Below are 27,695 nucleotides of genomic sequence, written 5' to 3'. Positions count from 1 at the left end.
ATGGGCAAATATACCCTTCTCGGTGTTTCTGGGTGAAGGTCTCCTGAGCAGTAGATGCAGCTTTGCTAATGAACGTGACCCAGGGTTTTGGAGGGAGCCAGCCTTTGCCTATAGAGAAGCCAGAGTTTATTTACAATAAGAATGAATAAATGTCTCTGACCAGTTTATTTAAGAACCTGCCTTGCACAGGTGTAAGATGGGTTATGATGAGAAATGCACATGTATACCTGGAGAGAACTTCAAAATGAACCCACAAGAACTTGGTGCCTATGGTGAGCTGATGCCTGGACTGAAGGTCTTTCTGAGATCTTGGACCTTTCTTATTCCAGCCAAATAAAAAAATAAAAAAAATTCAGGTGCAAAGGAGCACTCAGCAAGGAATTCCCAGTGAAAAGAGAAAGGGGCATCCCTACCTTTTTGGTCTTGACTGTTGAGGCACAGCAGTCCCCACCATCATAGTTGCAGAAGGCTCGGTTGTTGATGGAGTCACAGTAGTTGTCCCCCATAAAAGGCTGAAAAAGAAAAAAGCAGAAAAAAGACTGAGAGCGTGGACATGGACACAACCTGTAACTATATGTCGGAAGGAAAACATGAAGGCTTGAAGCAGCCATATAGTTTGTAACATTACTAGCTGCCCCGAAAAGCAAGAGATAATTATTCCCCTCTCCCTTCAAAGCGGGTATAAAAAAAAAAAAAAAAAAAAGGACACTAGATGGAAGGGAAATGAGCCCTTGTTGGCTTTTCACATCCCACATAAGATGATGCTTCAGGAATATTAATTTATCTAGTCCCAGAGACAGCATCAAGGCATCTAAAATTGTGGCACCTTTTGATAATTTTAAGCTAACCTTCCAAAACTATGTGGGATAAGAAGAAGGTTATGTATAGCAGCAAAACTGGCTTGCTTTTAATAGCTGTACTTTCCACCACGGTTCTCCAAACTATGCAACATGTGTCAGCAATGAGGGCACAAAACATACCACAAAGAGAAATGGAAGTGGTCTGAGCTCAGCACAGGGACCACATGCTCTTGTTCTCCGACCACCAGTGACTGCACGTGACCTTGGCTATGGCACATAATCTTCCTCCACTCCACAGCTCAGAGCTGGGATAATGGCAATTATTCAGAGGGATGTTGTGGAAAGCTATTAAGTGAAATTCATAAATCACCTTGAAAAAGAAAATGTGGTCACTAGTCTATGTGCTGCACAGGACCTGAATAATAATCACGAAACTGAAGAAAAGACTTGATGTCTGTTTTTTCATTGCATATTGGAACCCTCTTGGTCAGCAAATAGAGAATTCTTTCTTGGAAGTGAAAACTGTGCTTGATGCTAAAAAAGATCCGTGCCCAGTATGAGAATCCCAGGCAGCAATGAAAGCTCAGAAAAATGGATGTTCAGCAGAGAGCAGAATCATATCTCTGTAACACTTCTTACACACATGGGCTCATGGAGCCATTCCCATTTTATCTGCTCTTTGGAAAATTCATTTGTTCTGCACTGAGAAAAACACGCTGGGGACTTTCTTACAAGAAAGCATCATTGAAGTGAGGGTGGGGAGGTTTGTGGATGTTTCCTGGGAGGATTTTGCAGCAATTGCAGTACCAGAGTCTCCCTGATGATAGATACCTGAAGAATCAGCCGTAAGAGCTTGACGTGCTCTCCCCAGGCAGACCCTTGGCCATGCTCATCAGTATTGAAATGGACCCTATGGAGTGGTGCAAATACACGCTTTTACTGCTGGTGTTTTGCAAATTTACCTATTTCTATCAGGGTGCAGGAAAGGCAGGCAGTGATGGCAATATCACGCCACAGTAGGACTACTAGGAGGTGACTGACTCATCGTGTTCACTCGTTTAGCTACATGCAAATACCACAAATGCTGACAAGGAAATCAGAGTTACAGGGTGAGGCGCCTATCCCTGTAAACTGGCTTAGCTCCACTGACTTCCACAGAGAATGACTTATGCATATAGGCGAAGACTTTGACTTGCAAACTCCCTTCCAATTCGATTAATGAATATGCTAAGAGTTAAGAAGAAATGATTTATATAGTAGAAGAAGAGGTATTTTTATGCCAACCTGGTCATATTCAAAAACGTGAACTTTGCCCAGCCTCCCAGGACATCTTGTAGCCTTCTCCACGTTTCCCTTGTATTGCCTGGCTGTGTCTGCTGGTCAGGAAAGGCTTGACTTAAATTTTCATGCCTATGCCTGTAACCTACACCTATGAATACTGGAAAATCAGTAGAAGAAACTTGTAGGAGAGTTTGCCTTTCATTAGCACTGGCAGAGTAGGCAAATCAGTCCTTTGGAGGAGAAGAACGGGACAACGAGCATCTGTTCTGCTTTGGTACCAAAATCCTCATCTGGGAGACCTTAGAGGCCTGGCTGTGGAGGGTGAGGTCTCTATAGGCCTTCATGCATACCTTAGTGCTCCTGTGTTTTTGGAGGACTATGCAGGTAGTCCAGAGGGACTATTTTCCCACTGAAACACCTACGGTAGCTGCGGCGGAGTACGGGGCTGACTAGGAGACCTCTGTTCCTGCCACTAGGGAGCGACAAAAAATCACATTGCAGCACCACGCTGGTACCACCGCGCTCACCCGGGGTGAAATAACCCCCTGCTTACAGCCCTCTTTTGGGAACCCTCCCTAATTCTAGGGATAGTAATACATGAGGGGTTGTGTCAGCTTAATGGCCCAGTAATATTGACTTACTTGCTTATTAATCCCCGTTTCCCTAGTCGTGTGAAAAGGCTTGGTGAAGATGGCATTTCTTCTGAAACCTTAATGCCAGAGAACAAGCTCTGGCCCATTCGTGGATCCTGGAAGAATCATGCTCTAAAAATGATGCTACAGGCCATTATCAATTGTCTGGGCAAAGCCTTCCAAGATGATAGATTGCGATGCGGTGACACTGCTGGATGAATGATGAAAAGAAGAAAGTTCCTATTGATGCAGAGGGGTCTGGCAATTAACAGTGATGGAAGGGAAGAAAATGCTGAGAAAAAGCATGTCAGTAATAATGGCTTCTGGTAAATTATTACATCATTGCAAAGTTTGCCTCAGTAACAACTATCCTTAAACAGCAGGAGAATGGATACCCAATGGTGCATCAGCACCTGAATGGCATTTCTTAATGGTTGCTGGATGTTATTTTAGCTCTTTGGAGAATAGGGGCACCTAGCCAGCCTGCATGACTGCAATGCGTGAGATGGCTTATGACATTCAAAGCACTGACAGCAGAATGCTTTTCATTTAGGAAACAACTAGACAGAAACTATTACATTGTTGAAGAGTTATTACCCTCTTGGGCCCAACATTTGTATGCGAAGGAAACCTGTCTTTTACTTGAAGACAAATCATGTCGCACAGCAATGTGGTCTAGAGTTCCGTGTCAGATTTGGGATTTCTGTGCCATGTTCTGCCTCTTCAGGCAAATAGCTTCAATGCGCTTGTAAGACTGGGTTGCTGAGAGCACAACCAGTGCAGGAGATGTGGGGTCGAGACACAGCTCTTCCACCGCCTGTCCATGTAACCAAAGCAGCCATCTATCCCTCTGCCTGTGAGCTACCCCATTTTTAAAATGGCCATGAAGCTTCTCAGCCTTACAGAGGTACCACAAGGATTGACTCCTTGACATGAGTAAGATACTCAAGGCATGGAAGGAAACTGCATGAGCACCATGACCCAGAGATCTCCTGCCCCGTTTAACCACTGGAAGCATCTTCAGACTTTTCAGACTTTTCAAACACTGTTGCCAGCAGAAACAACATCCTTCAAAGTAGTTGCTGTTTTCAAATAATATACAAGACTGTAAAAAATATCACAGCTGAAATGTCACTGCACTTTTCTGATTTTTTTTCTAGTTCAGATGGAAGTGCACAGTGGAGGGATGTGTGATTTGCTCACTGTCCAGCTGTGCTGTTCACCCGGTGGTATCATTCCTGCCTCTGGCCTTCTTAGAGTTTACCTGCACACTCCAATGCCCAAAACCTACCTGGCCTTGGAAAGAATTAGCCCTCTAATAAGACGTCAAAATCAAGGAAAAACAACTGAAGGTATTTGCAGCTGCCCAGAAATTCCCAGATCCTCAGAAACGCTGACGGGCCACCAATGTTGTTGAGCTACTTGATCTTTCACTCCTGTGAGTATCACTCAACCATCAGCTCTAGGAAAACCACCAACTTCACCACTGAGTGTAAGAACTGATGCAAGTGATCACAGCCTGGTAGACAGGATCGTGAGGGCAAAAGTCTGTTTGCCCCACTTGGAAAACAGCATTTACAGCCTACATGACTGCAGTGACTGTTACCATAACATTTAGGAGAGCAAGCACGGACCACCGGAGCTAATGCGAGCGCTCACCTCACAGCCTTTGACACAATGAATCAGGGAAGGGTGAGGGTACCACTTGAGTCCCGCCGTGCAGACAACGCTCTGGAGGAAAGAAAAAAAAAAAAAAAACACCAACCAAAAACCAACAGGTTAAGACAAAGAAATCAGTGTACAGAAAGTCAGCATGCTGGCTCCTATGGCTCTCCTGTACTTAACCAATGAAGTTCAGTTCCTAACACCTCTTGTGTTCTCAGGACCTGGCTGTCCTCCAGGTATTTACAAGAAGTGTTGGACTTGACACTTGCAATAACAGAACATTTGAGATTAAAATAATATTTAAGGTTCTCCTAAAATGTCATGTCCAATATTTCACTCATGGTGGGGGAACGTGGCAGGGAAAGGCAAAGGCACAGGTCCACTCTCTTGCTTTTGGGTAGGGGGGAGACATTTTAGGAATCCATTTAGGGATTTCTTTGGTGCTGCAAAGCATTGCTCTCTTTCACTACTCGTTGTACCTGTACTTCTAGAAGATGCAAACAGCTAAAGGTGGACTTTCAGATACATTTTTGGCACCATCTTAAATAAAAGCACCTCCCACTACATACCTTTGCTATAACCCAGCATCATCTGCTGCATTTTATGAGCTTTTCAATAATATCTGTACCAACTCTGTTTATAGATTTTCTAGATTTTGCCTTAGTTTTGGGCAAAAATGATGACCAGCCTACTCAACGATGACACACGCAGGGCAGCCACTGTTTACCTGTACATGTGGAAGCTTAGATTTTAGGAGTGGATGAAAAGTTTGGCCGGTCAGTGGAGATGGTGGTTCAATACCATGGAGGTCTAGGAGCTCGGACTCCCATCCTTCACCAGGACATCAGGCACAATATTCATTTTGGGTTATCGCCCATGGATGGAGCACTACAATGTCCAGCTGGGCGAAATGAACACATAGGCACTCACCCAAAGACAGGGGTCAGGGTTGGATGGAGGCCTGGGGAAGGAAGGGATTAACATTTGGGAAGACCTGACGCACAAGCCATCCCTTCCCCTGTTTATTTGAGGGCTAATTTAATCCATCTGCAGGGGAACCTCAGCCTGTTTTTACAGTTTCTGTCATTTGAGGCTTACCTGGCGTGTGCTAGAAAAAGGACTTTTATACTATCTGACTTGGGCTGTTTATCTTTCCGATGCTCTCGGATTTTCCGCTATTAGTCAAGCCCGGCTTGCCCCACCTGCCTTGCAACAGGGCCCGTCTGTGTGAGCGGGGGAGCGGCTGGGCGAGGGGGGAGGACGTTGTTTATCCCCGGGAGGGAGGCTGCAAGGTGCCGGGGCCCTGCAGTGTCAGACATTCCCCCAGTGTGCTCTTGACAGGCAGCTGGAGATTTCCAGGCTGTTGCCTGCCACAAATGGTGAGATAATTCCCCCCACCCCCTTCTGTTTATTGCACTTCAGAGGAAGAAGAAAGGAAACTTTTCTAGGTTTCAAAATAAACAAGGCCAGTCAACAGACTGGAAGGGGGAGAGTAAAGGAAGCAGTTCAAGAGCATTTGAACCCAAGGATTAAAGCAAAGCAGAAAACCCCAGGCATTTGCCTCCTGTATCCAAGGCCAGCCAGACAATGAGTAGAAGTGCACTTACAAAGAGCGTCTCACATTCCCCTGGTAAGAAGCACCAATATTTACAAAACCTCTCGATATGAGTGAATGTGTGTGAGCATGGCATGTGGAGCTTACAAAAGGAGCCAAAGAGCCCCATAACAGGCTCCTAAGAAAGGAGGTTTCCAAGTGAGAGCAATCCCTTGCAGAAGATGTGCCGACTACTTTCCTGACCTCCCAGTATTAAAACTCCAGCACCCTCCCTTAGAGGAATGGATGGAAGGTGAAGGCTCTGCTTGGACAACACTCTGGTTGGAGCTCTCACTTAGGGTCATCCTCAATCCCCAGGGCTGGACATCCTCCAGGGAAAGGGAGTGCAGCCCTGAGTCGCTTTCCATAGTGTAGGAAAGCCCGCTGACCTTGTGCTAGATTAATCACTGGGTCAGTGGGACATTCCCATTGCTCTGGAGTGGTACCTGCCCACAGCTTAGTCCCAGTTACTTTGCCCTCTCCTTGGGTGATATTTTGCTAGTGGAGACCATTAGAGGTGCTCCAGTTGGATTCAATCTTGCTAACATTCATGGAGCTGGAAGCGGGGTGTGCTCAGGGAAGGGCCCCCAGCCATGGTCCTGGCTCCTCTTGCTGGTTTTTCAAGCCCCAGATTCCCACAACCCAGCCTGCTTGTACCCTCAGGCTGCTGCTGTGGTATATGTGGTGCAATGGGATGGGAGGGGGGATGTGGGTAGAGGGAGAGACTGAACTGGAAGACTGAGAAATCAGAGATGATTTGGTTTGCTGGGCATCATCCCTGCAAACACGCACATAGGTGCCATGGGGTGCTGCATGGGGCAACTGAGATAAACAAATGTGTAAAAAGCAAGCAAGGAAGGGTATAGGCAGCACTACTGCAGGCATGACCAGGGTCTGATGGCATCAGTGCCCACAGAAAGGAATGTGGACTCACAAGGCCAACAAGGGATGCAGTAGGAGGTGGATGGAAGGACTACATGCAACACGTGCCAGGCGGTGCATGGCAGATAAAGCCCATCCGGCTGCTGCCTCTGCAAGCCCCATCCCTGCCCCGTGCTGCCACGTGCTCCAAGCCGCTGTGGTGACATATGCTGCCCTCATGGTCCCACCTCCCCTTGTGCATTGGCTTCTGCAGCACAGCTGCCCTCCCGTGTGGGCCACGCTGTGCAGCTGGGTGTATTGACTTTGGTCCTGTCCCCATCCCAGAAACGCCATCCAGCCACATCTGCGGTTTGGTGGCTGTGACTCCATCTGCTGCGAACGGAGAGGAAGCTGGGATGCGCTCCCACAGTAGGTAACAAAGAGCCAAGAAAGCAAATCCAGCTGTCATTTTCTCCTTGTGAGGGAAGACCTAGTGCCTCCGGTCACAGCACTTCCCTCCCATGGTGGAACTAACACAATGATGTCAACCATTTGCAGGCTGCAGAGGGGATTAAGTTTCCCCAAGAGAGGCCAGTGGAGAGCTCTCCTCCACCTTCGACGGGTCAAGTGTCCCCCAGGGCTAAAGCCCAGGGACTGGCATCTACTGGTCTCAGCTAACTCACTCCTCAGGCACTAAAAGAACAAAACAATTAACCATGGGCTTAATGTGGTGGTGGTGAGGGGATTGGCCACTGCTGCCGAGAGAGGAAAGACACTGGGCTTGGTGGCTGTTTCCTCGTGTAGCTACAGATGGGGTGGGAACTCCTGCCTGCCAGGGTGCTGAGCTACTGCACCACAAGAAGTCATCTCACCGCTCTGCGACTCAGTTTCCCTGTCTGAAAAATGAGCCCAACACTCCCAGAAAGGGGAGAGGGGAAGGAAAGAGAGAAGCTGCAAAGCTAAAATGAAGCCAGGAGTATTTAAGGAGAATCCCCATTAATGACTTCTGGACATCCAAAATCCCAGGGCTTGCGGTGCATATGGCAAAGCACATCGCCAGCAGTCGGGCAGTGTCCCAGGCATGCGGGGGGGGCATAGCCACACTCAGCCCCGCTGGTAGGCAGAGTCGGGCACACCAACCCTTCGAAGGCTACCCCAGGCATGCACACACTTGCACAGTGTTTGGCCTGTTCCTGCTCAGCACAAAGGCAAGAACCCAAAATTCAGACAACCTAAGAAATTAGGTGTCTGTCCTGTTTCTCTGCAGTCAATGAGAAAGAGCTGTCAAGCTGTCTTTCTGGGATGTTTCACTTTTTTCTCTCCACTGCCTGCATAGTCGAACTTGGCAGCTCTATCTATAGGTGTCTTCAACAGCTCGCTGCCCGTTGTGCACGCACAGTAAGTGGGAAATCAGAGGAGCAGCAATGGTTGCTCCGAACACGGCCCACTGCAGAACAGCAGATGCACAGAAGATTTCAGTTTGGTTTCCCTTCCCCCCGCCCCCGCTGAAAATACCAATTTGGAAGACACTGCCAACTTACACTGATTTCGGCAAACTGTTTCAGACCCAACAAAACAACTCAGCCTAAACCAATTCTGAAAAACACAGTAATATTTACACATTGCTTGAAATTAAATATCTGTTGTTGTTCCTTTGAGAGGACATTTAATTTCTAGTTCTTCATTTGCATTAAACAAAAAGTTTAAAAAAAATCCTTGGAAATGAAATGTTACGTTATGATCAAACCAGCATGTTTTTTTCTCCAATTTTTTTGGTTCACCAAAAATCACAACAACAAAAGAGTTGCTTTGATTAGGGGAAAACATTTTTTTTTTTAATTTGACAGAACTTTGAGTGAACCGAAAAATCAAGTGATTTGTACAGCTCTACTCTAAACAACCCCCAGAGAAGGGATGGTTCCTTCTTGCCACTTTGCTTCCATAACAGCTATTGCTTGAACAGCTACACACATATATATATATATTTTTTTTTTTCCTTGTCAGCTCTCCCTGTGTCTTATCTGTGCCTGTCCTCTCAAAGGTAAGCTCCACAGGTCAGTCCCGCCTTTATTTGCTCGTACTACACTCATTTGTACATTACTTGTGCCTGAAATTAAGTAACTGTTTCCTTTGCATCATTCAAGTCCTTCTGAGATCCACAAAGACTTGCTGCGTAAATGCAACCAGCTGCTCCTGTTCCTTGTATGGCACAACAGCAAGCTGCCACTGACCATAAACAGAGACAGGTATTATTAATGATACAGAGCACATTGCCATGGGGACCTTCCCTTTAGGCATCCCAGCCCCATCTCTCCAGGGTCTCCCCAGTCCCACCAGCAGCAGCATTTCCCCCAGTGGCACCCCACGAGGCACCACTCCCCATGGGTGACGTCCTTTTATCTGGAGAGTTGAATAAAATGGATGTTTTGTAACTACCAAAAAAATCTCCAGCGTGTTTCAGCATCACACCACTCATCTCCTAAAGGCTCCCCTCCATCGCCCAACACAAGTTTTCAAGCCCAAATCTCACCCTCTAATTAGAAAGTGTTTGTGGGGTTGAACTTGTATCTGCTCACAGCCTAAAACTCTTGCAAGATCCTCACCATGAGGGCAAAAAAGGTCCGATTTACCACAGTACTTTTGGAAACATGATTTCTCCTCCACCCTTCGCTCCCCTCATCCCTTTACTACTATATGTTTTCCCTGCTGCCTAATGAGCCCTCCAGAGACCTGCAGGTATAAAACTCGTTACAGCTCCCTCTGCGTACCCGCATCAATAAACGAAGGAGCACAGCAGAGAACGGGAGGGAAGCTGTCACTTTATTTCACCATGAATTACAAAACCACTTTAAAGTCTAGCACTCGGGAAAGGGCCAGTGAGAAATTGCCCCTAATACAGAGATAGGGGTTTTCTTTATGTTCCATGCCAGAAACTTGGCAAAGCCTAGGCTTAGCAGTAATATAATCTCGGTGTCTGGAGTACATGGGAAGCTGGGAAGGACACTGCAAGCTTGTTGTAATCTCTGGATTTAGGTTCCCCACCCCTTTCCAGGATTTATTCTATTGCTCTGTGTGAAGTAGGGAAGTACAAAGTGGTGGAGATTTTTGGAGTGGCTCTCTATCCACAGCCAAGGCTAGATTTCAAAAATCCCAAACCTTGAGTACATATTTAGGCATGTAGAGAAGCAAATAGACTGTCAAAGCTGCTCAGGACATGCTGGCTGCTTGTTCTCCTTCTAAATGGAGTTCAAGTGTGTAAAACAGACTGCTGCAAAGCCAGGGCCAAGTATGTAAAAGCTGACAGTGTTTGCTCAAGCACCACCAGCAACCTGCACCCTGGTGACACGTGATGTGCCAGCGTCTTCCGACATGCACTTAAGCATGTCCAGATAAACATCTGCACCTGCAGAAATACTGCGTAGGCACAAGCACCTGGTTACACGCATTTCTAGGCAAGAGGGCACATTTGTGTAGATGACGCGAGGGTTTTCAGAATGGGGTAGATGAGCGTGTCCCGCTGGTATCCAAGTGTAGGCATGAAACCAAGCAGCTCTTTGCTGCAAGTGGCCTGCATGTGCAGGGCTGAGCATGTGTGCCGGGCGCTGTGCATGGGTGTGCATGTGCCCATCGGGGCAGACAGATGCCGGCAGGTGTTGGAGGACACACAGGACAGAGCACCAGGAGCAGTTAATGCTGCCTGCGTGTTTGCAGCAGCAGGAGGAAGAAGTGGTGACCTCTGGAAGGGGCTGTGCTGAGCAGGCATCTCTTGCATGCGGGCGAAGGGGAGGGGGGAGGACTCAGCCAGCTCTGCTGGTTTGGGAAATGAAATACCCTCTGTATCAGCTGCTTTTGTCATCCCAAAGCAGTGCCGAAAAATCCAGCCCTGCCACCAAAGAATGCAAAGTACTGAACAGGAGGAAGAAAATAAAACCTGGCCAGTGCCCTTTCTCTCACTGTCCATCACACCTTCCTGTGTAGTGAATCCTGTTTCCAGATCACACCCACTGTAGGTGCTGGGTGGATCTGAGCGCACCGATTTGGGACCTTTACCTTGAACCGACTTTCACTGGGAAATCACAGAGAGAAAGCAACTTGGAGAGGAAGCCACCGCATTACCAGAACAATACGCAAAGACACAACAAACATCAGGCATTCTTTTTGAAAAGGCAGAATTCTCCGTGTATTCCCCTCCCTGCATGAACCACAGGCAGCGCTGTTCACTCACCGCACTTGAACATGCAGCAGGATATAGTGAGGGAAACTGGCAGGCACTGACCTTCACTCTTTGAGGGTTCATCCAGTGCTGGATGTCTTGCACAGTCTCGTTCACACGCAGGAGGATGGGCTCGTGACTGTGATCCAGACATGAGGTGGTACACTCCGTGCCTGCACAAAACATGGGAGAGGATAAAGCTAAAGGATAAAGCAAGCAGCTTCTGACCCTTTCAGCATCCTTCCAGCTGAAGGACAGGATTAGGGCTCATTTTTCCTAAATTGCAATTAGCAGTCAACCATAACTATCACATATCTTCTAGACACACATGAAATGCTGAGTACAACCCTGCATCTCAGCAGGAGATCGTGGGGGTGGCAGATATTCCAGGGTCTTTTTGTATAAGCTGCATATCTAGGTATTTCTCTGGCTATTAACTCCAAGAAGGGGGTCAGATTCTGTGCTTTCAGATCATCAAGAAAACGCGAAGGTTTTCCTATTTCAACTGCTCTTTCAAGCAATGGGACTGATTAAGCAGAGGCTGTCAAACTCATCTCACCTATGACATGACAAAAACCTACCGTTTGATCTGTCACATTTACAGAACTTCAATAATAATCTTTCAGAGGGTGACCAAGCCTAATGATATTGCAGACAAGCTATCACCTAAGTCCCACAGTCAATAAGAAGTATGCAGAAAGGTAATGATGGCTTTGTTCACACATAAACCTGCTTTTTCTCTGATTAACTGTCATGCCCAGTGGGAATCCTGTCCTTTCTTTATTAAAACATGCTGCGATACTCTGCAGCAATATCCCAGAGCCCTGTGGTGACACAACCGTAAGCCCTAGTGCGTTGGACCATTACCATTTCCCCCCTGGAAAATCAGTCTTGAATGGCACAGCTGCTGCAAACATGTCATTAGGATTTCTGCACTCCAATCAGCGCTGGGGGAGGAATTAATCTCTGCACTGGTTTGGAGAGCTGAACCTTTGGCTCAACACACACCTCAGCCTGGAAGGGCAGATTAGGTGTCTGAGGAATTACCGAAGGTGTGTGGGATTCATAGTGACCACAACTGGATGCTATTATTTTCCCCACCTGCTTCTGCCTTCTCATGTACTCCCACATGGAGGAGGCAGCAGGAGCAGAGCAGACCTGGGACGTTGAGCCAGCAGGATGGGGAGAACTTGGGGTTTGTTTTGCTTTCCCAGCACACGTGGCAGTGGCTCCAGGGACCTACTGGATTAGGCCCACTGACACCAGCCCCATTGCAACTGGGTGGCAGGGGAGGAGCACCTTCTTGGAAGGACATCGATCAGTCTTCCAAAAACACAAAGAAGAGAAGAAAACCCCAACAATCTGATCCCAAAAGGCGGTGCTGGGTGAGCCTAACAAAGTGTGTGGTATGTCTCCATCTGCTGAGGATAAAAGCCAACGGCCGCTGTGCCCTCACCGAGCTATTCCTCTCTCTCCAGTGACAACCACGCTCCCAAGCAGGATCCAGCCCATTAATTGTTCACCTCCTTGATGGCTGTGTGGTCCCATCCCAGGATCAAACCCACTAGATCTTGCATCTGGGATTGGTACCTGCTGACAGCTGCCCCAGCAGGGCTGGGAAAGCACTAAGGGTTGGCAGGCGTCCCCTGCGTGGGCAGCTGCAGACCCTCCTGCTTCCGGTACTGAGATGCTCCCCTCCAAACCAGGAATCGGTACTTCTTTCCTTGCAAAAACCTGGCCGGCCCCAGGAGGTAACCTTGTCTCAAGGGTAAAATGCCTCGCCACATTGAGTCGCCACAGTCTGCTCGCCACTCGCTCTCCCGCGCTCTGCCACGCTATTTACACTTACGGAAAGGAGTGGGTCGGATTTGTTTTGATATATGATCTGTAATTGGCATCATTACAGAGTGGTGATCTCATCCAGGTTGTGTTCACCTCCCCAGGGAGGGAACACAAGGAGGCTTGTGGTCCCTTGCATGGCTGCGATATAATGAGGGAGCCGTGCAACGAGGAAATGTCTCCAAGTTCAAAGGGACAGGGGGAGGGAGGAGGGGGCTGGCAGGGGCTGGAGCTGCAGGAAGGGGCCTCGTGGGTCTGTGAGGGTTGCAGCCAGTGCAGCTCCCGTTGCAGCCCTTAGAGCAGGGAGACCTCAAAAACAGGGGCTGAAAATACAACACAGTGTGTAGAATTCAGTGTGCAGTCTGTCCCTCCCTCTGCCTGGGTGATACAAAGCGGGGCCGAGCACAGGAAGTCATCACCCCTGGCGGAATGACCAGGGGGAAAACCATACCGTTACAACAGCTCCTAAACAACCATCATACCAAAGGGGAAACTCAGCTGATCTCATATTCTTTCTAGAGAGACCTGCATTATCCTGGCGCTGTGCTTCCCTGCCGGCTTCCTGACTTTCAGCCTCTGGGCTGTGCGTGTGTGCGTGTGGTTGAAGGAGGGGGACCTTGCAAAGGTGTAAGAGCAAACGCAGGTACAATCTCTCCCTGCGTTTTGAGGACTGGATGTGTCTCTGGTGTAGTCTGGTGTGCTGGCTGCCCATTAAAACCAGCTGGCCAAGAAGGGACATGATGAAACTGGAAGCGCTGCAAGGAGCAGGCAATCAGAGCATGTTATATGATGCCTGGCCTCTCAAAGGTTCATGTTTCTTAAAAGCAGTTCCCCGAAAAGCCTCCTGCAGCAGCCTCCCACTCAGGCAAAGAGGTCCACAGGAGAAGGTGACTTCAAGGACTGCAGGCTCCTTCCTTCCTCCCTTCTCTTTCCCACCCTCATCCCCACCTCCCGTCTTGCTGCTCCCCTCTGAGCTGCACCCGGACTGGTGCTCACAGACCTATGCCATAGCCGCCGGCACACTGCAGCTTCAGGTGGCTGTTGAGCTGTGTGGGCAGTGTGCACTGGCCCTGCATTTCTCTGCAGAGATGAAAGGAGCCGCTCCAGGTGCCATCCTTCCGGCAGTGAATCACGTTGCTTCCACGGCCCTGGGAATGAGAGAAGGAGATAAGGAGAATGGTCACAAAACCAGCAGCAAGGCCAAGGTGAGAAGTGAGAAGTGGGCAGAGCTGAGCTGGGAGCAAAGTTCTGCTGGAGCTGGAAGAGCCCCAGGTTGGGACTGCCAGCCCTGGGGTCAAGGAGGAGTTTTCTTCCAAAGAATAATAATAAAAAAACCCTGCATTGCATACAAACACACATACATGCCCCTTCTGTGCAACGCAATGTCTTTACAAGGCCCTTGCAGGTCTCTGCCTTAATATAGACCCACTCCAGGTGTGATAAAGGTGCATTCTCCCCATTTGCCTTCTTTGCTGTTGTTGAGACATTACGTTGAATGCAGACAACCTTTCCCCTCTGCCCATTTTCTAACTAGTTGCACCATCTTTGTCTCAAAACAGAAAGAATCCCCAATGGCCATCTGAAGGAGGAAGGAAAGCGGGACACAAGCAGGGATGCTTAGCAGGGCAGAACGTGCTCTTTAGAGCTTGGCTGCCTTGAATGACAGCAAGCGAAGGGGCTGAGACAGCCATGCAGAGGCAGGTGGAAAGGAGAAAAAAAAATCCTCTGGTGTGGGAATGGGCAAGGAATAGAATATGACATTTCTCTTATAGAAAACATTCTCTGTATGATACTGAAGAATGAATACCGAAGTCCAAGGGGAAATATCATGCTCTTTAGAAACAACAAAGGAGTGCACAGGCAATCTTTTGTCAGATCTACCCTTGTGGCATTGGGGATTTCTGCGCAAGCTGTTCTGCAGGATCTGTGAGCCTAACTGCCATGGGGTAATGTGGGACATTCAACAGGAGGACGTCTGGTGTGGCTGGGCTCCAAACCTCCCGTGGGGTCCTTGCTGGGTGGGAGAACCATGAAGGATCTCTGCTTCTCCTCGCCCGTTTGATGTGCCAAGCATGTTTCCTGCAATCAGCCCACCCTGCTCTTGGAGATTGTGGTGGGTATCTTCGGGGGCCCTTTAGTGTGCTGTCCATGCTGGAATCCCAGCAGGGCTGCTGAACTTTTCTTAGGAGCTCTTCCCCACAACCCACATGGATCTGCGCAGGCCCCTGGTACCGGCATGGAAGACTCAGCAGCCTTTGGTGTCAGTCTTGTCCTTAACGTCCTAATGCCTTTTCTGCTCAGCGTTGCTGATGAACACAACATTTAGTGAGATGCAAAGTGGTCTTATTGGCAGACTACTGCATGGGACCTGCTTCCCCTTCTCTAGACATCTGGCCATTGCCAGAAGTAATAAGAAAATCATATGAAAAGATAATGGACCAGATGGACTCAGGGTGTGATCCAGCTTGGTGACTCTCACCTAAGGGCCAGTTTGGCAGAGACTGATTAATTTAGATCTGACTGTTCATATGATTTGTGCACAATATTCAGAAATGGAAGACCCTTGCTCTGTGTGCTAGGGGAGGTACCTGCTTAAATGACCATTATGTTCCTGGTGATTAAGAGATGCCATATGTACAGCTGAGTAATGATCTTTCAGCATGGTGACAAATTCAGGAAGAAATCACTAAGTGATAATTGAACACAATTTGCTGTTTTAGCAAGCGTGGTGCACTTCCAGTGCAATTTGCATGCCAGGGTTCAAGCATGTTTTTTAAAGGTGAGCCATGAAACCTGATTTATGTTCCTGGAGCTGGCTGTGCTTGAGGGTCCTATTGTATAGTTTCTGCAACATACTCAGAGATCCCAGGATATCCATTGCTATAGTAACATACTGTCCATCATTCCCTGACCTGCAAAATCTCTTGTGAAAATCCCTGCTGGGTTTCTTGCTTGGATGCAACGTGCATTATCACCTTATATAGCTGAGAGAGACTTAGTGGGGTTTAATCCTTAAATAATTAACACCTCTCAAGTGGTTCTGGCTTGTGCCAGGAGTCCTCCCTCTTTTTCTGTAGTCTATTTTCTGGGATATCTGGAAATACCTTTCTCTGCAAATCCCTTTCTCAAGATGTCCTTTGCTCAAGGTGCTTTCGCAGCTGAACAGTCACTACACTTTTCCTTACAGTGAACAGAGACATAGCCGTATCTCTCATTTTCCAGAGCTCACTTCATTATTGCTGTAACCCTGACTCCACTGCTTGCTCCTCTTCACATCCAGCTCATTTAAAAGCAAAACACAAGCCCGTTACACCATTTTCATAACCCCAGTGGCCCTGGTTTCCCTGCGCTGGCAGCAGTAGGACATGTCTTCAGCCACACTGACCATTCTGAGCTGGTGGTAGATGCACAAAGCCACTGACGGCATATCCCAGAGCTCCCACTCCAACTGCACCCACATGCGCAACCTCTCATTTCACAAGGCTCAAAACCTCATGTAAGCTATACAAGTCAAACTTTTCCAGGTGCCTTGATGCAAAACCCCAGGGCTCTGCCTGTTTTCCCCGTGAAGAGACAGGCCAGCCTGGCAGGGAATAGGAGCAGCAACGGGCTTTTAACATCTGGAGCAGGTATCAGAGGTGCCTTTCCGATCACTGGTCCTAGGGCAGGGTTGGTCTCTTTTTAATGTGTCCTCAGAACGTGGAATTAAGTTAAAGGCCTTTGACATGGCACTCCCTGCTCTCTGCAGTGCGTGTGGTAGCAGCAGCTTCTACAACTCCCACTTTCTCTTCCCAAGTGTACTAAGCAGCAGCAGCACTTCTGGGAGAAGTCACTGATCTCACAAACTATAATTACCTCTGGCGAGGAATACTAAGCATTTCAAACGTGATATTAAAGGCCAGACCTTCTCGTGTCAGTGAACAAAGCTCCTAGGAAGTCAAAGGCAACATGCTGATTTATGCCAGATGAGGATCTGACCCCTGATGCCAAATGACAACTTCACTGCCAGAGAAACATGACAGTTTAGAGACAGTTCACCTGAATAGTGGCAATCCCTATAAAGTTCAATTATCATATGGCACACATAGACATAATGATAATGAGAAAAAGAATTGGAGAGGAAAGCAAGGTAAACCAGAATGAACAACCAGGGTGAGGGTAACTCATATCCTATTTACTTTCATTCATTACTTGGTATTTTCTAGGTACATCATAGAGCCAATGAGGCAATTTTTTCAGCCACTTACTGTCCAGAAACAGTAAGTCAGTCACGGCCACAGGTAATAGTTAACAGCATTACTACTATCATAAAAATAATATTTCCAGGCTCTTTGCAGCACTCCCCCTCTAATTATGTATTTCCCGTCTCCATTTCTGTGCCTCTGGTCTCAGAAGAGCTCAAAGGTACTTGGCCCCTCTAAAATCAGGGTCCTTAGGGAACATATGCTAAACGCATGATTGTGTGGGCTGAGATAATTTAGATAAGAGAGACTCACCGACTGATTGTCATCATCTTCACACTTGATCCGGCACTCACTGTTGAACTGGAAGCCGTTTGAGCACTGGTAGAGCCCGTGAAACTTGGAAGGCGGAGGGTCGCAGGTAACAGGCACGCAAGCGCCTGGCAGCCACGTGCCGTCTTGCGTGCACTGGATCTTAAAGGCTCGCCTTTTTGTGCAGAAAAAAAAAAGACCATTTATTGAGTGGCTGAGTCAGCTAAGAGCCTTTAAAGCCTCTGAGCTCTGCTAGCAGGTTGAAGGGGATGGGTGTGCTTGAGCTTTTAGCAGTTAGGGATCAAGTTGTGAATCTGCGTCATGAAGTCTCTGAGCAAAAATAATGATTATTTGCAAAGCCAACATTGAGTTGCCCAGCCTAAACTCCTCTTTTGGCCTTGGACACATCTCTCAAAAACTCTGCTTCCCAGATTTTTGCGCTGTGGTTGGTCTGAAGTGGGTTTGTGCAGAGTCAGGAGTATATGATAGCACTAACCCTTTCCCACAGAGTTTCAAAGGGGACTCCCCAGGCTGCATATCAAAGGGGTATTTCTAAGGTAAGGTCTGTTTTCTGAGCACTGGTTAGGATTTGCAAAGAAGCGTAAGTGAACTAGGTGCCTAAATCCCCTTGAAACTGCACAACTATCTGTGTGAAGAAATTGTTCAGTGATATTCCTGATATTCTAAACAGCCCATCCCTCTCCCAGAATCATTTAACTCGTGGCTCTCTGAATCATGCTGACTACATGGCTTTACTCTTTCACGTACTTTCTTGCTTTTCTGGAGGATCCAGGGACATGGTAACCTGGTTTGCACTTGTACTTGCAAAACGAGCCCACTTTGTGCTTATCTTCTCGGCAACGAGTAGTCTGGAGATCTGCATTAGGGACGATGGAGGGTGCTCGACACATCAGCTCACACAGGGCCTCCGGAAAGGACCACAGCCCATCCTCCATGCAGGTCAAGTTGCTGTTGTTTCCTGAGAAGAACAGTGAGCAAAGTCAACAACATTCAGCAGCACTATTTTTTATTTTTTTTTTCAAAATATAGTTACACGCATAATATATCAAAAGCCACCTCGGTTGGTTTGACAAATTCAGCTGTGTATGTCCTATGCATTTTCTCTTTCTAGATGATGCCATTAAATCATTAAGAACTCTGTTTTCAGGTGACAGGCAGACAGTGCTTATTTCAGGAAATGCTGTAGCATAGGGGAAACCACACTGGCTTTGCAATCTTTTGTATTTCTCTTCCTTATTTTGTTCTTCTCTGAAAGGAAGCTTGCTTCATACATCACCCTCTCGTCTCCAAAGTCATGGCATTAACAGAGGGTTTGTTGCCATTACATTCTTCATTCTGCTTCTGTGTTATATCTCTTCCCTGAATTTGTCCTTTTTATTTCAATTTTGAGCCTTTCGGAGCAGCATCTGTTAGTTTTAGACTCACTACTCCAACACAATGAGGAGCCATTCTCAGCTGGGGACTCTCAGTCCTTGGGGACTACTGTGATAAATACGATTCATAACACTCATTAGAGACTCATTTTCCTTAGGAAGCTTTCTTGGCCAGCACCTCAAAGGTAAAAGGTACAATAGATCTATTTGCCTCTGCTATGACCTACTTGACTTCAGAAGGTTAAGCTAAAAGTAGCCTAGTCTCAGTGTATTTTACATTCTTTGTTATTTTATACTGTATGTTGAAAAGGCATAAGCTTTTCCTAAGAAACAAAGCACAGCTATGAGCCACTAACCCTTCAAAAATCCCTAATACTCGATTGAAATCCCCGAGCATTGCTGCAGGAACTCTTCTCAACCCACAAGGCATATTTTCAACGCTAAGCCAACTTCGGCGTTATCCGAAATAATACTGACAAACTCCTAACCCCAAAGCAATGGCATCTCTCTGAGGGGGAAGGAAGAGAGCTGGGACATGAGGCTGGAATTCAAAGAAGAAGAAAACAAAAGGCTCTGGAGGGCTCAGGAAGGTATGTGGAAAAGCCCTCCTGCCCTACCCGCACAGATAAGAGAAGCTGCAGTAAATCAGCCCCGGCTTTCGGCTTTCTCTCCCCTCGCCGGCTGCAGATGGTTGCAAGAGGGATTGCAGTGGGATTGCAGTGGGATTGCAGTGGGAGGGGAGCTCTGCTCCAGTGCCCCAGCCTGTTCCTCTGCTCTGACTCACCCACAGCCCTGCACACCAGCCGCGGTGATATCATACTTGCCACTGCAAAGTGATAAGCTGTGACATGACCAACAGTGGCTGTCATGACGTCAGTGATTGAATTAGGCATGAGTCATTCGAACGCTGCTCTCCAGAAGCTTAGTGGCAACATCTATTAGTCATCACCAGTGGCTGTACACCAAATGGTGCCTTTACCTCACAGCTCACAGAGTTTCTGGGCAAAAGTGAAGTGATACTGCACCACAGCTGCCCCCCCGCCGCGGGGGATGGTTATCATCCCTCCAGCTGCCCCTGCCGGAGTCATCAGCTGAAGCTCTTGTTGGTCCTAATAATGAGCACCGCTATTTTCATCGCCCCCTCAAAAAAATTCCAGGCACTTTCAATGAAAAAACATCTCGTGTTGAAGATGACCCTCTGAGTATATGAAGAAAAATAGGGAGTTCTTTGATAAAACCTTCCTTTTGAGTCTTAACTTAAAGTCTTAACTTCCACTGTGTGTTTGCTGCTTGCAGTTATCCTCCTAAATTGGAGTTATAAATTTGGTTATAAAAGAAATCAACATATCCTTTCACTAAAATGAAGAATACTTCCCAAGCCTTTTCTGGGGTCTGCACTGAATCCTAGCAGAAAAGGTGATACCGTGTGTACAGAAAAAGCTTATACAGCATTTGTACTTGAGTTGACAACAGCAGTTGTCCACTTGCAAGATGACAAGTTAATTTGGCTCTAATGTTCCTTCAAATTAGCAATGATATCTTTTTTTGTTTCCTGAGGACCAGATCAAAAAGGGTAATATGCCAGCAAGCAGAGGAGTTGATGGTGCTAAGATGATGGGGATACTAGCAGAAAAGCAGCAGGGAAGAACATGGGGGAGAAAAGGAAAAAAGGCAGCAGAATGTGTTATTTTTAAGAAAAAAAAAAAAAAAAAGTAGAGTGTCCCAAACAAGAAGAGGAGAGAAAGGTCAGAGATAGAGCAAGACGAGTGTGGAAAAGGGGAGAGGTTATGGGTGGATTAGGAAAAACAGTGATGGGGGACTGTGCCACTGGGACACGGGACATTTCCATCTTCTGCCTTTCCAAGTACAGGGAGAAGGCATAGAAGGGAGACACAGAAAACAGAAAAGGCATGGGAAAGAAGATGAGAGAGTTCAATTTGATTTATCCCCATGACTTTTCCATGTTTTGTTTGCATGGAAGCAATATTCACTGTCGTTACTGCCTGGTTGGCCGTGATCAAGGAAAGGTCAAAGGAAGGTAATAGACAGATGCAAAGGAACTTAACTTCTAATATAAATAAACTTTCCCATAGAGTCTCATAATTCTTCATACTTAAAATATCATGAATAATTCTAAAAACCAGCGCCAGTAACATATATTCCTAGGAGCAGTCTGTGTTAGCCATGCAGCTATCCCCAGGTCACTGCACACCCTCTGATACCTTTCAGAAGAGCGGGCGGGCGGCACGTGAAGGAGCATTTCTTGCCAAAGGTGGTCCCCTCACTGCAGTTGAAGGTGGCAGGGTAGACATGGTACTGGTCTGGGATGCCACAGTCCACGGGCTCGCAGGTCACCTGCTTGTTCCACTTCCCATCCATGCAAGTCATGGTGATGCTGGCCTCCATCTGGAAAAAGATACATGCCTACAGTCACCACAGCCGGCAAGGGAGAGATCAACATCATTTCAAGCCCAACAACAGCCCTTATTTTGGCTCACAAGTTAAGCAAAACTGGGCCTGACCACTACCATCATCATTTGGACAGCAGCTCCTAAAGCCACCAAGGCCCCACAAGAAACAGTGTCAGAGAACCAGCGTCTATTTCTGTCACCTCTGGGGTGAGACACCAAAGTGCTTCAATGTGAAGAGTGGAGCACTACCAACAACCTGACTCCTGCCTGCATCGCCCTGAGCCCACCGGGAAGCCCACTGCCCTGCCCTGCCATCAGAAAGGAGCCTGCAATCTGAGCTGTGGGAGCTGCCAGCTGTCCCCCATCCTGCCACCTTTCTGTGACACAGCCACTCCAAGGGGACGCCCATGCACTGCTGAGCAGTGGGACTCACCCTTGGGTCTGAAAGAAAAGCCAGCCTGACCTGAACCCATCTGGGACTCCCACCCGAGGCTCTCCCAAGGTGTCAGTCCCCGTAGGGCTGGGGTACCACGGGAGGTAGCCCGGGCCATGTCAGCATTGTCTTCAGACACGGAAAGCTGCTGTAATGGCTTTACCATCACAGTGCCCCAAGGTTACAAATGAAATCAGGGCCCCACTGTCCTGGTGCTGGGGACATGCACGCCTGAGGACAGACTTTTTGCTGGAGGAGTCTGCAATGGACAGAGCCAAGCATGTCCCCCCTGTACGTTCACCTGGCACTTGAGAGGTCAAATGCAGTCTGACTTCCCTAAAGTCACTCTACCATCATAGCCACACAGAAGCTACACTTCCATGGGTTTGAGGAACAGTCCAAGCAATGGAGCAGATTCAAGTCCTGAAGTGCCAGGGAAAGGGGGAAAAAAAAAATAAGGGGGGGGGGGGGTTAGGTAATGGAGCCGCCCATCCATAGCTAAGGTGAAGAATTCACTGGGTCACTGAAGGACAAACAGATGTTGGCAAAAAAGAACAGAATAAACAACATGTCCACTTTCTAATGAAAAAGGGAAAAATATTACAAACTGGAAGTGAAGAATCTGAAAGTAGGAGTCTTCCCTCCATACCAGAATAAAGAATAAAGAGAGGGACAGAAGAAAAAGAAATGTGAGAAACCCAAACACGAGAAGGGGAAGATAGCGGCGAGGAATCTGACCAAGCCATACAGCAGCACTCCTCTGCCTCCAGGGAATATTTTATTCAGGGCTGGTACACTCACAGGAGATTTGCACTGCTGACCATTGATCTGGTTTTATAAAGGGAAGGGGAATTTTTCTAGCACACATCAAAGGGACCTGGATTCCCTTTTTGCAAAAACACCCTAATGGTTTCAACAGAAGTTCAGACCTGTCTCCCTTTGATATATGGTTGCGTTCAGAATGGTAAAAGCAGTCCCAGAGCTGAGAAACTGGACACTTCCCAAGTGGGCACAAAACCCCTTTTCTAGACCATGGAGTTTGTTTAAACAGGGAGCACTGCTGATGGAAAAAAAAAAAAAAGTCTTTTCTACAAATTCAGAGTAGCACATTCTGGGATTCTTGGAGCTCTCAGGTGAAGTGACACTCTGTTCTCATTCTCAATCATTTTGCTCCCCAGTGGCCATTTATTCTGCCTTTGTGGCTTAACAGAATATCTGCACCATTAAAAGGTGTATCTATACTGTAGACAGTTGATGACTTGAAGATGCATGTGCTTCCAGGAAGTTACAGTGTGATGGCCACAGGAGAAGGGATGATACGGCATATTTCCATGTCTTTATAACACATACATACAGCAGCATCACCACCACATTTGCACTCTGGACTGGGCTGCTCCAGCATTCAGCAAAGCCTCGATTTCCCTTAACTGATGCTATCATCAAATAACACTCCAGCACCATGGCTGCTGGGCACCTCGAACAGCAGGAGCTTAAAACATAAAACCAAGCTATTGATGTCAGGGGCTATCCAAACGTTATGGAAAAGACATGGGTCTTGCACTGTGTCTTGTTGGATGTTGGATCCATGCTGAGCACAGGGAAAATCTATCAGTGATAGAAGATTCACCTCCAAGAATTCAGTTGTTAATGGTGGTGTGATCTAGTTTAGGAATAAATGATTGCTCCTGCTTGCTGATAGTGACTGCTGAGACACAGCATGGTGCGCAAGGGAGTTTCTCTAATGACAGGGTTGTACATCAGATCTACCTCTGATGTACACCAAATAAACAGTGCAAATTCAGAATCCAGAATGTAACACGCAGTTTTAAAGAGAAGCAATATCTGTGCATGACGGCACCTTACAGAAAATGGGCAAGAACGTTTTGCCCAGCCCAACACTTGTGAGAGTATTTCAGCTGCAGCCGTGGTCTTTGCTAGCAGAAAGCTGCAGGACACTACAGCCAGCTGGAAATGCAGTGTGCCTGGGGTCATCTTTCCCAGGAAGGGATCCCTCATCACAGCTCTACCTCCACTGCACTTTATTTCTGCCCCTGTTCTAGACCTTGAGGGGGGGGGGGGGGGGGGATAAAAAAAAATAAAAAAAGAAAGAGTCTCTCCATGTTTTCATCCCCTAGGGTTTTCCCCATGGTCTTTCCCAACAAAAACAGTAACCAAATCTGGAAGAGTCACCTCCTTCCAGACCCATATGGCTTTTCCTCTTCCTGGCACACTGGCAAGGCCATTCCCACCCAGAGAATCTGCACCCATGTGGGCAAGACCCTGTATTCTCAGCTTTTCCCAGTAATTTGTTCCACACTTTGTATGATGGAAGCTGAGGTTTTCAAGGTCAGACATAATAATGGCACATTTTAGAGCATGTCTATCATGTCATCACTTCAAGCAATAGGAGCACATGCGTTTCTGCAGCAGAACATAACAGAGACCGTTCCCTGCAATGGAGGCAAAGAAAGACTAGGGGCTTTGACAGAAAGCACGGAGGTCAGACCTACCACAGAAACGATGGCAGATGGCACCCACCAGCTTTCAGCTTCTCCCTCTTGCAACATCCCACCTGAAGGTGGGATCGTTGCAGTGCCCTGGGACAGGACTCCAGCCTGCTGAGCAGGAGCCCATCTCTCCCCAGCACCGTGCTGCACCTCGGGCGTATTTCCAGTCAACAGCCTCAGCAGTGCTGCCATCGGACCTGGCACTGGATCTTAGCGGCAGCATCTGCATCTGCCTTTGCAGATCTTCCACCCGAAGCCTAAGCAGACACGTGCCTGTTTCACCTGTCTGATCTGACAAGGTCACCCAGCTCACAGCAGCCTGTACCAAGCACTTGGCTTTCTCCTCTGGTTTATTAGCTGTCACTTTGGGCACTCTGTGCTGCTCTGACGGGCATCACAGCAACCGCTTCCCTTCATGTCCTGCCTTCCAAAGGAGGCTTACGCAAGGAGGGAGGGCAAGCAAGAAGGAAAAAAAAAAAAAAAAGGGAAAAAAAAGAGCCTCCAAAAATACAGTGTGCAGTACAGTGAAGATGATGCAAAGTTAAATACGGTGCCAGAAAGATTTGTTCCTTGGGACTTTTAACAGCCTGGGAGAATTCATGTCTCCTTCCTGCTGCCCAAGATCCCAGCCGGCTCCTTCTTCAAGCGATGCTTCAAGTGTGAAGTTTCCTCTCCTTAAAAATGAACAGCTGTGCCCTCCCCTCTAAGTATTCTTCCACTTCTGCCCACTACTGTGCCTCTAATTGAACCCACATGAGCCGCGCTTTCTTTTCCTGGCATGATTGATGACGCCTTTGCACAACATTAGGGAGCTGCTGGGTTTTAAATAACACCTCTTGACCAGAGCAGCAGTGGTGGTAGCTTCAAGGAGAGATGACAACAAGTAACTGAATGAGTGGGGCTTTCAGCAAAGGGCAAGGGGGAGGAAAACAGTGAAAGACAAAGGGAGAAAAGGGAGAGAAGAGAAGAGAAGAGAAGAGAAGAGAAGAGAAGAGAAGAGAAGAGAAGAGAAGAGAAGAGAAGAGAAGAGAAGAGAAGAGAAGAGAAGAGAAGAGAAGAGAAGAGAAGAGAAGAGAAGAGAAGAGAAAGAGAAGAGAAGAGAAGAGAGAAGAGAAGAGAAGAGAAGAGAAGAGAAGAGAAGAGAAGAGAAGAGAAGAGAAGAAAGAGCGATGGAGTTGTCAGGAGGGTGGGAAGAAATAGGGGGGAAATGAAAACATCCAGAGATCTTCTTTGTGAAAAAGAGACACAAAGGGTTTTGCTCCATCACTATGTGAGCCCTTTTCTGGTTTTGTTGCTGAAGTCCCTCAGTGAGGATGAGAGAGAGCCTATGAGTCTGTAAACAGCTCAGCTTTTTTTAATTTTCAAACAGCAAACAGTTTCTATTGCACATAGTGTTGATGGTTTTTAGGGTTTGGTGATTTTATGGAGTTTTAACAGAAATTGGGAATGGGAGCTTCTCAGAGAGCAGAGATGAATGATTTTTTTGCCTTAAGACTGATTAAAATGGTGGCTTCAGAAGACACAGAGGCCAGAAAGTGCAGAAACTGTTAAGAAGATTTTCAAAGACCCCTCAGATATAAAAGATTGATTTGAAATGTGACTTGTGCCCCTACATCTCTGAGGTGCTTTTGAAAATTTCTCTTTTAATTCTCTGTTCACCCTTTTTTTCTGTCTTTCAGTGAAATAGGGAAGACAAATATGATTCAGATGCTAAACCAGGATGGTTTCACTGGTCTGTCCATCAGCAGCAGCACACAGTGGTCATAGGCCACCAATGTTCAGTTTGCTCTTCGAGACTTTTTACCTCACCTCAGCCTCGTTCATACCTGAGAGTGTGAAACAGCGTGTGCAAAGCTGCTTTCCTTCCTCCCCTTCCTCGTGTAGTCCCCCCACACTGTCAGTTAAATGAGAAAAATAGCTCTGGGCCCTCAAATCCATCAAATAAGCTAAATATCCAATTAAATGACAGTGGTGAAACAACCAACAGCTCCGTGCAAGGTTTCTTGATCATGAAGGGAGTCCCTCTGACCGTAGATAACAAGCCACATGGCCCTATCTCATCTCCAAATACTTGTGACCTGAAGAGGGGCTGAAGCTGGGAAGCAATTGTGGAAGGAGCCAAGTGCAATTCAGTACAACACAATACGAGGAACCCAAACCATGGATTCTGGACATTCTCAGATAATCCATTTCTTACCTACACATTCCACAAGTTCTGGATTGAAGTACGTGGCACAAAGAAATAAAACAAGATGACACAGTGAAAGAAACTGCCCAATCCTTTTTAACGGATCTCCAAAACACACTAATAAACTTTTAAAGCCTGTGTTTAATGTGCTTAGCTGAACATGGATACCTTTAAGATGTTCCACTCCTTCCCTGTGAACGCACAGCGCTGAGCAAAAGCAAGCCCTGGCCTCAGGGTTTGTATCGGTGGAAAAAAGACAATGAAGTGCAATCGCAGACCAGCGCGAGTGGAAGCGTGTTGTAATAGGCAGTGAATCACGTTAGCGAGGGGTGCTAAAATCCTCTGCTCCCGTCATATGAGTCTGATCAAGGCTCTGAAACCAAACCTCTCCCAGCAAAACCATATACAGTTGGCTGAGCTTCCCCAAAAGGTACTTCTTGCGTTTAAATATCACAGTGCTGGTGAACCATGTTTAGGCTGTTTTATTTGGTTTGGGATTCTTGTGTGCTCAACGTACAGATCCCTTCCAACTATTTCCTGGTTCAGCCATTCAGGCTCATTTGAGAACTTGTTTTCTGTTCTGTAAAAATGCTCAGCTGGAGCTGGGGTTCTGGTGCTGATGCCAATTAGGATGGAAGAGGCCCAGCTCACAGGGTCCTGTATTTGTTTTGTAATTGAGTTGAAAGGGCTGACTCATTCACCTCCACTCTGTCTCCCCACTTTGCGAGCGTATGAAGAGCATGGTATTTCACAAATACAGCCAGGCTGCTGCGCGTGGCTGCCTGCCCCCAGCCCTCCCCGGCCCCAGATGCGTGCGCTGCCCCAACCACACACAAGAAGGTGCCAACGGGGAAACCACCCCCACGTTGCACTCACAGGATCCGGCAGCATTAGAGAGAAGAGCACAAACTGGGGTGTCTGCCCTGCACCCACATATCCCATGCACCCTGCTCCTAGAGGCATGCCAAGGCTGGATGCTGCACATCCACCTCCCCCACCACAAAGGACCTGCATTTTTTTAATGTTTAAAGAAATTGATAGTTTCCCTCAATACCCCAATCACTGCATCAAGACGTGTTGCTGCTGTGGAACGGGATTATTAATGCATGGCTTAGAGAAGATGGGGAGCACTCCCTGGTGCATGGGGGAAGGTTTTTGGTGATTTGTGTGGAAGCAAAAAGGTTTAGGTGCTTTTTCCACACCTGTGATCCCATGCACTTCTGCAGTGTCAGGGTGTGGAGGAGATGGACTGAAACACTACAAAGGAGTTAAGACATCATTAGCCTCAACCCAAGGAATAAAAATGAGATATTTTGCCCAGAAACAAGTTGTGCAAAAAACCCCAACCACCACACCTCCAAAAACCAGCCTAAGAAACACTGTT

The 27,695-nt window shown here is 47.3% G+C and overlaps 1 protein-coding gene across 1 annotated transcript in view; it reads right to left on the bottom strand.

Annotated features, from left to right (window-relative positions):
- PAPPA (pappalysin 1) overlaps nucleotides 1-27,695 on the bottom strand; it is a 184,554-nt gene that overhangs the window by 17,715 nt on the left and 139,144 nt on the right. The window contains exons 15-21 of the mRNA XM_056352475.1: nucleotides 20,995-21,178; nucleotides 18,147-18,357; nucleotides 17,382-17,553; nucleotides 13,886-14,033; nucleotides 11,110-11,219; nucleotides 4,373-4,444; nucleotides 414-512 (exon numbers count right to left, since the gene is read on the bottom strand). Coding sequence (XP_056208450.1) covers nucleotides 414-512; nucleotides 4,373-4,444; nucleotides 11,110-11,219; nucleotides 13,886-14,033; nucleotides 17,382-17,553; nucleotides 18,147-18,357; nucleotides 20,995-21,178 — 996 coding nt within the window. The remainder of the gene's footprint in view (nucleotides 1-413; nucleotides 513-4,372; nucleotides 4,445-11,109; nucleotides 11,220-13,885; nucleotides 14,034-17,381; nucleotides 17,554-18,146; nucleotides 18,358-20,994; nucleotides 21,179-27,695) is intronic.

The sequence above is a fragment of the Falco biarmicus genome, chromosome 9, assembly GCF_023638135.1.
Source record: "Falco biarmicus isolate bFalBia1 chromosome 9, bFalBia1.pri, whole genome shotgun sequence".
NCBI classification, from domain to species: Eukaryota; Metazoa; Chordata; class Aves; order Falconiformes; family Falconidae; genus Falco; species Falco biarmicus.
This window is presented reverse-complemented; position numbering and strand designations above follow the sequence as displayed.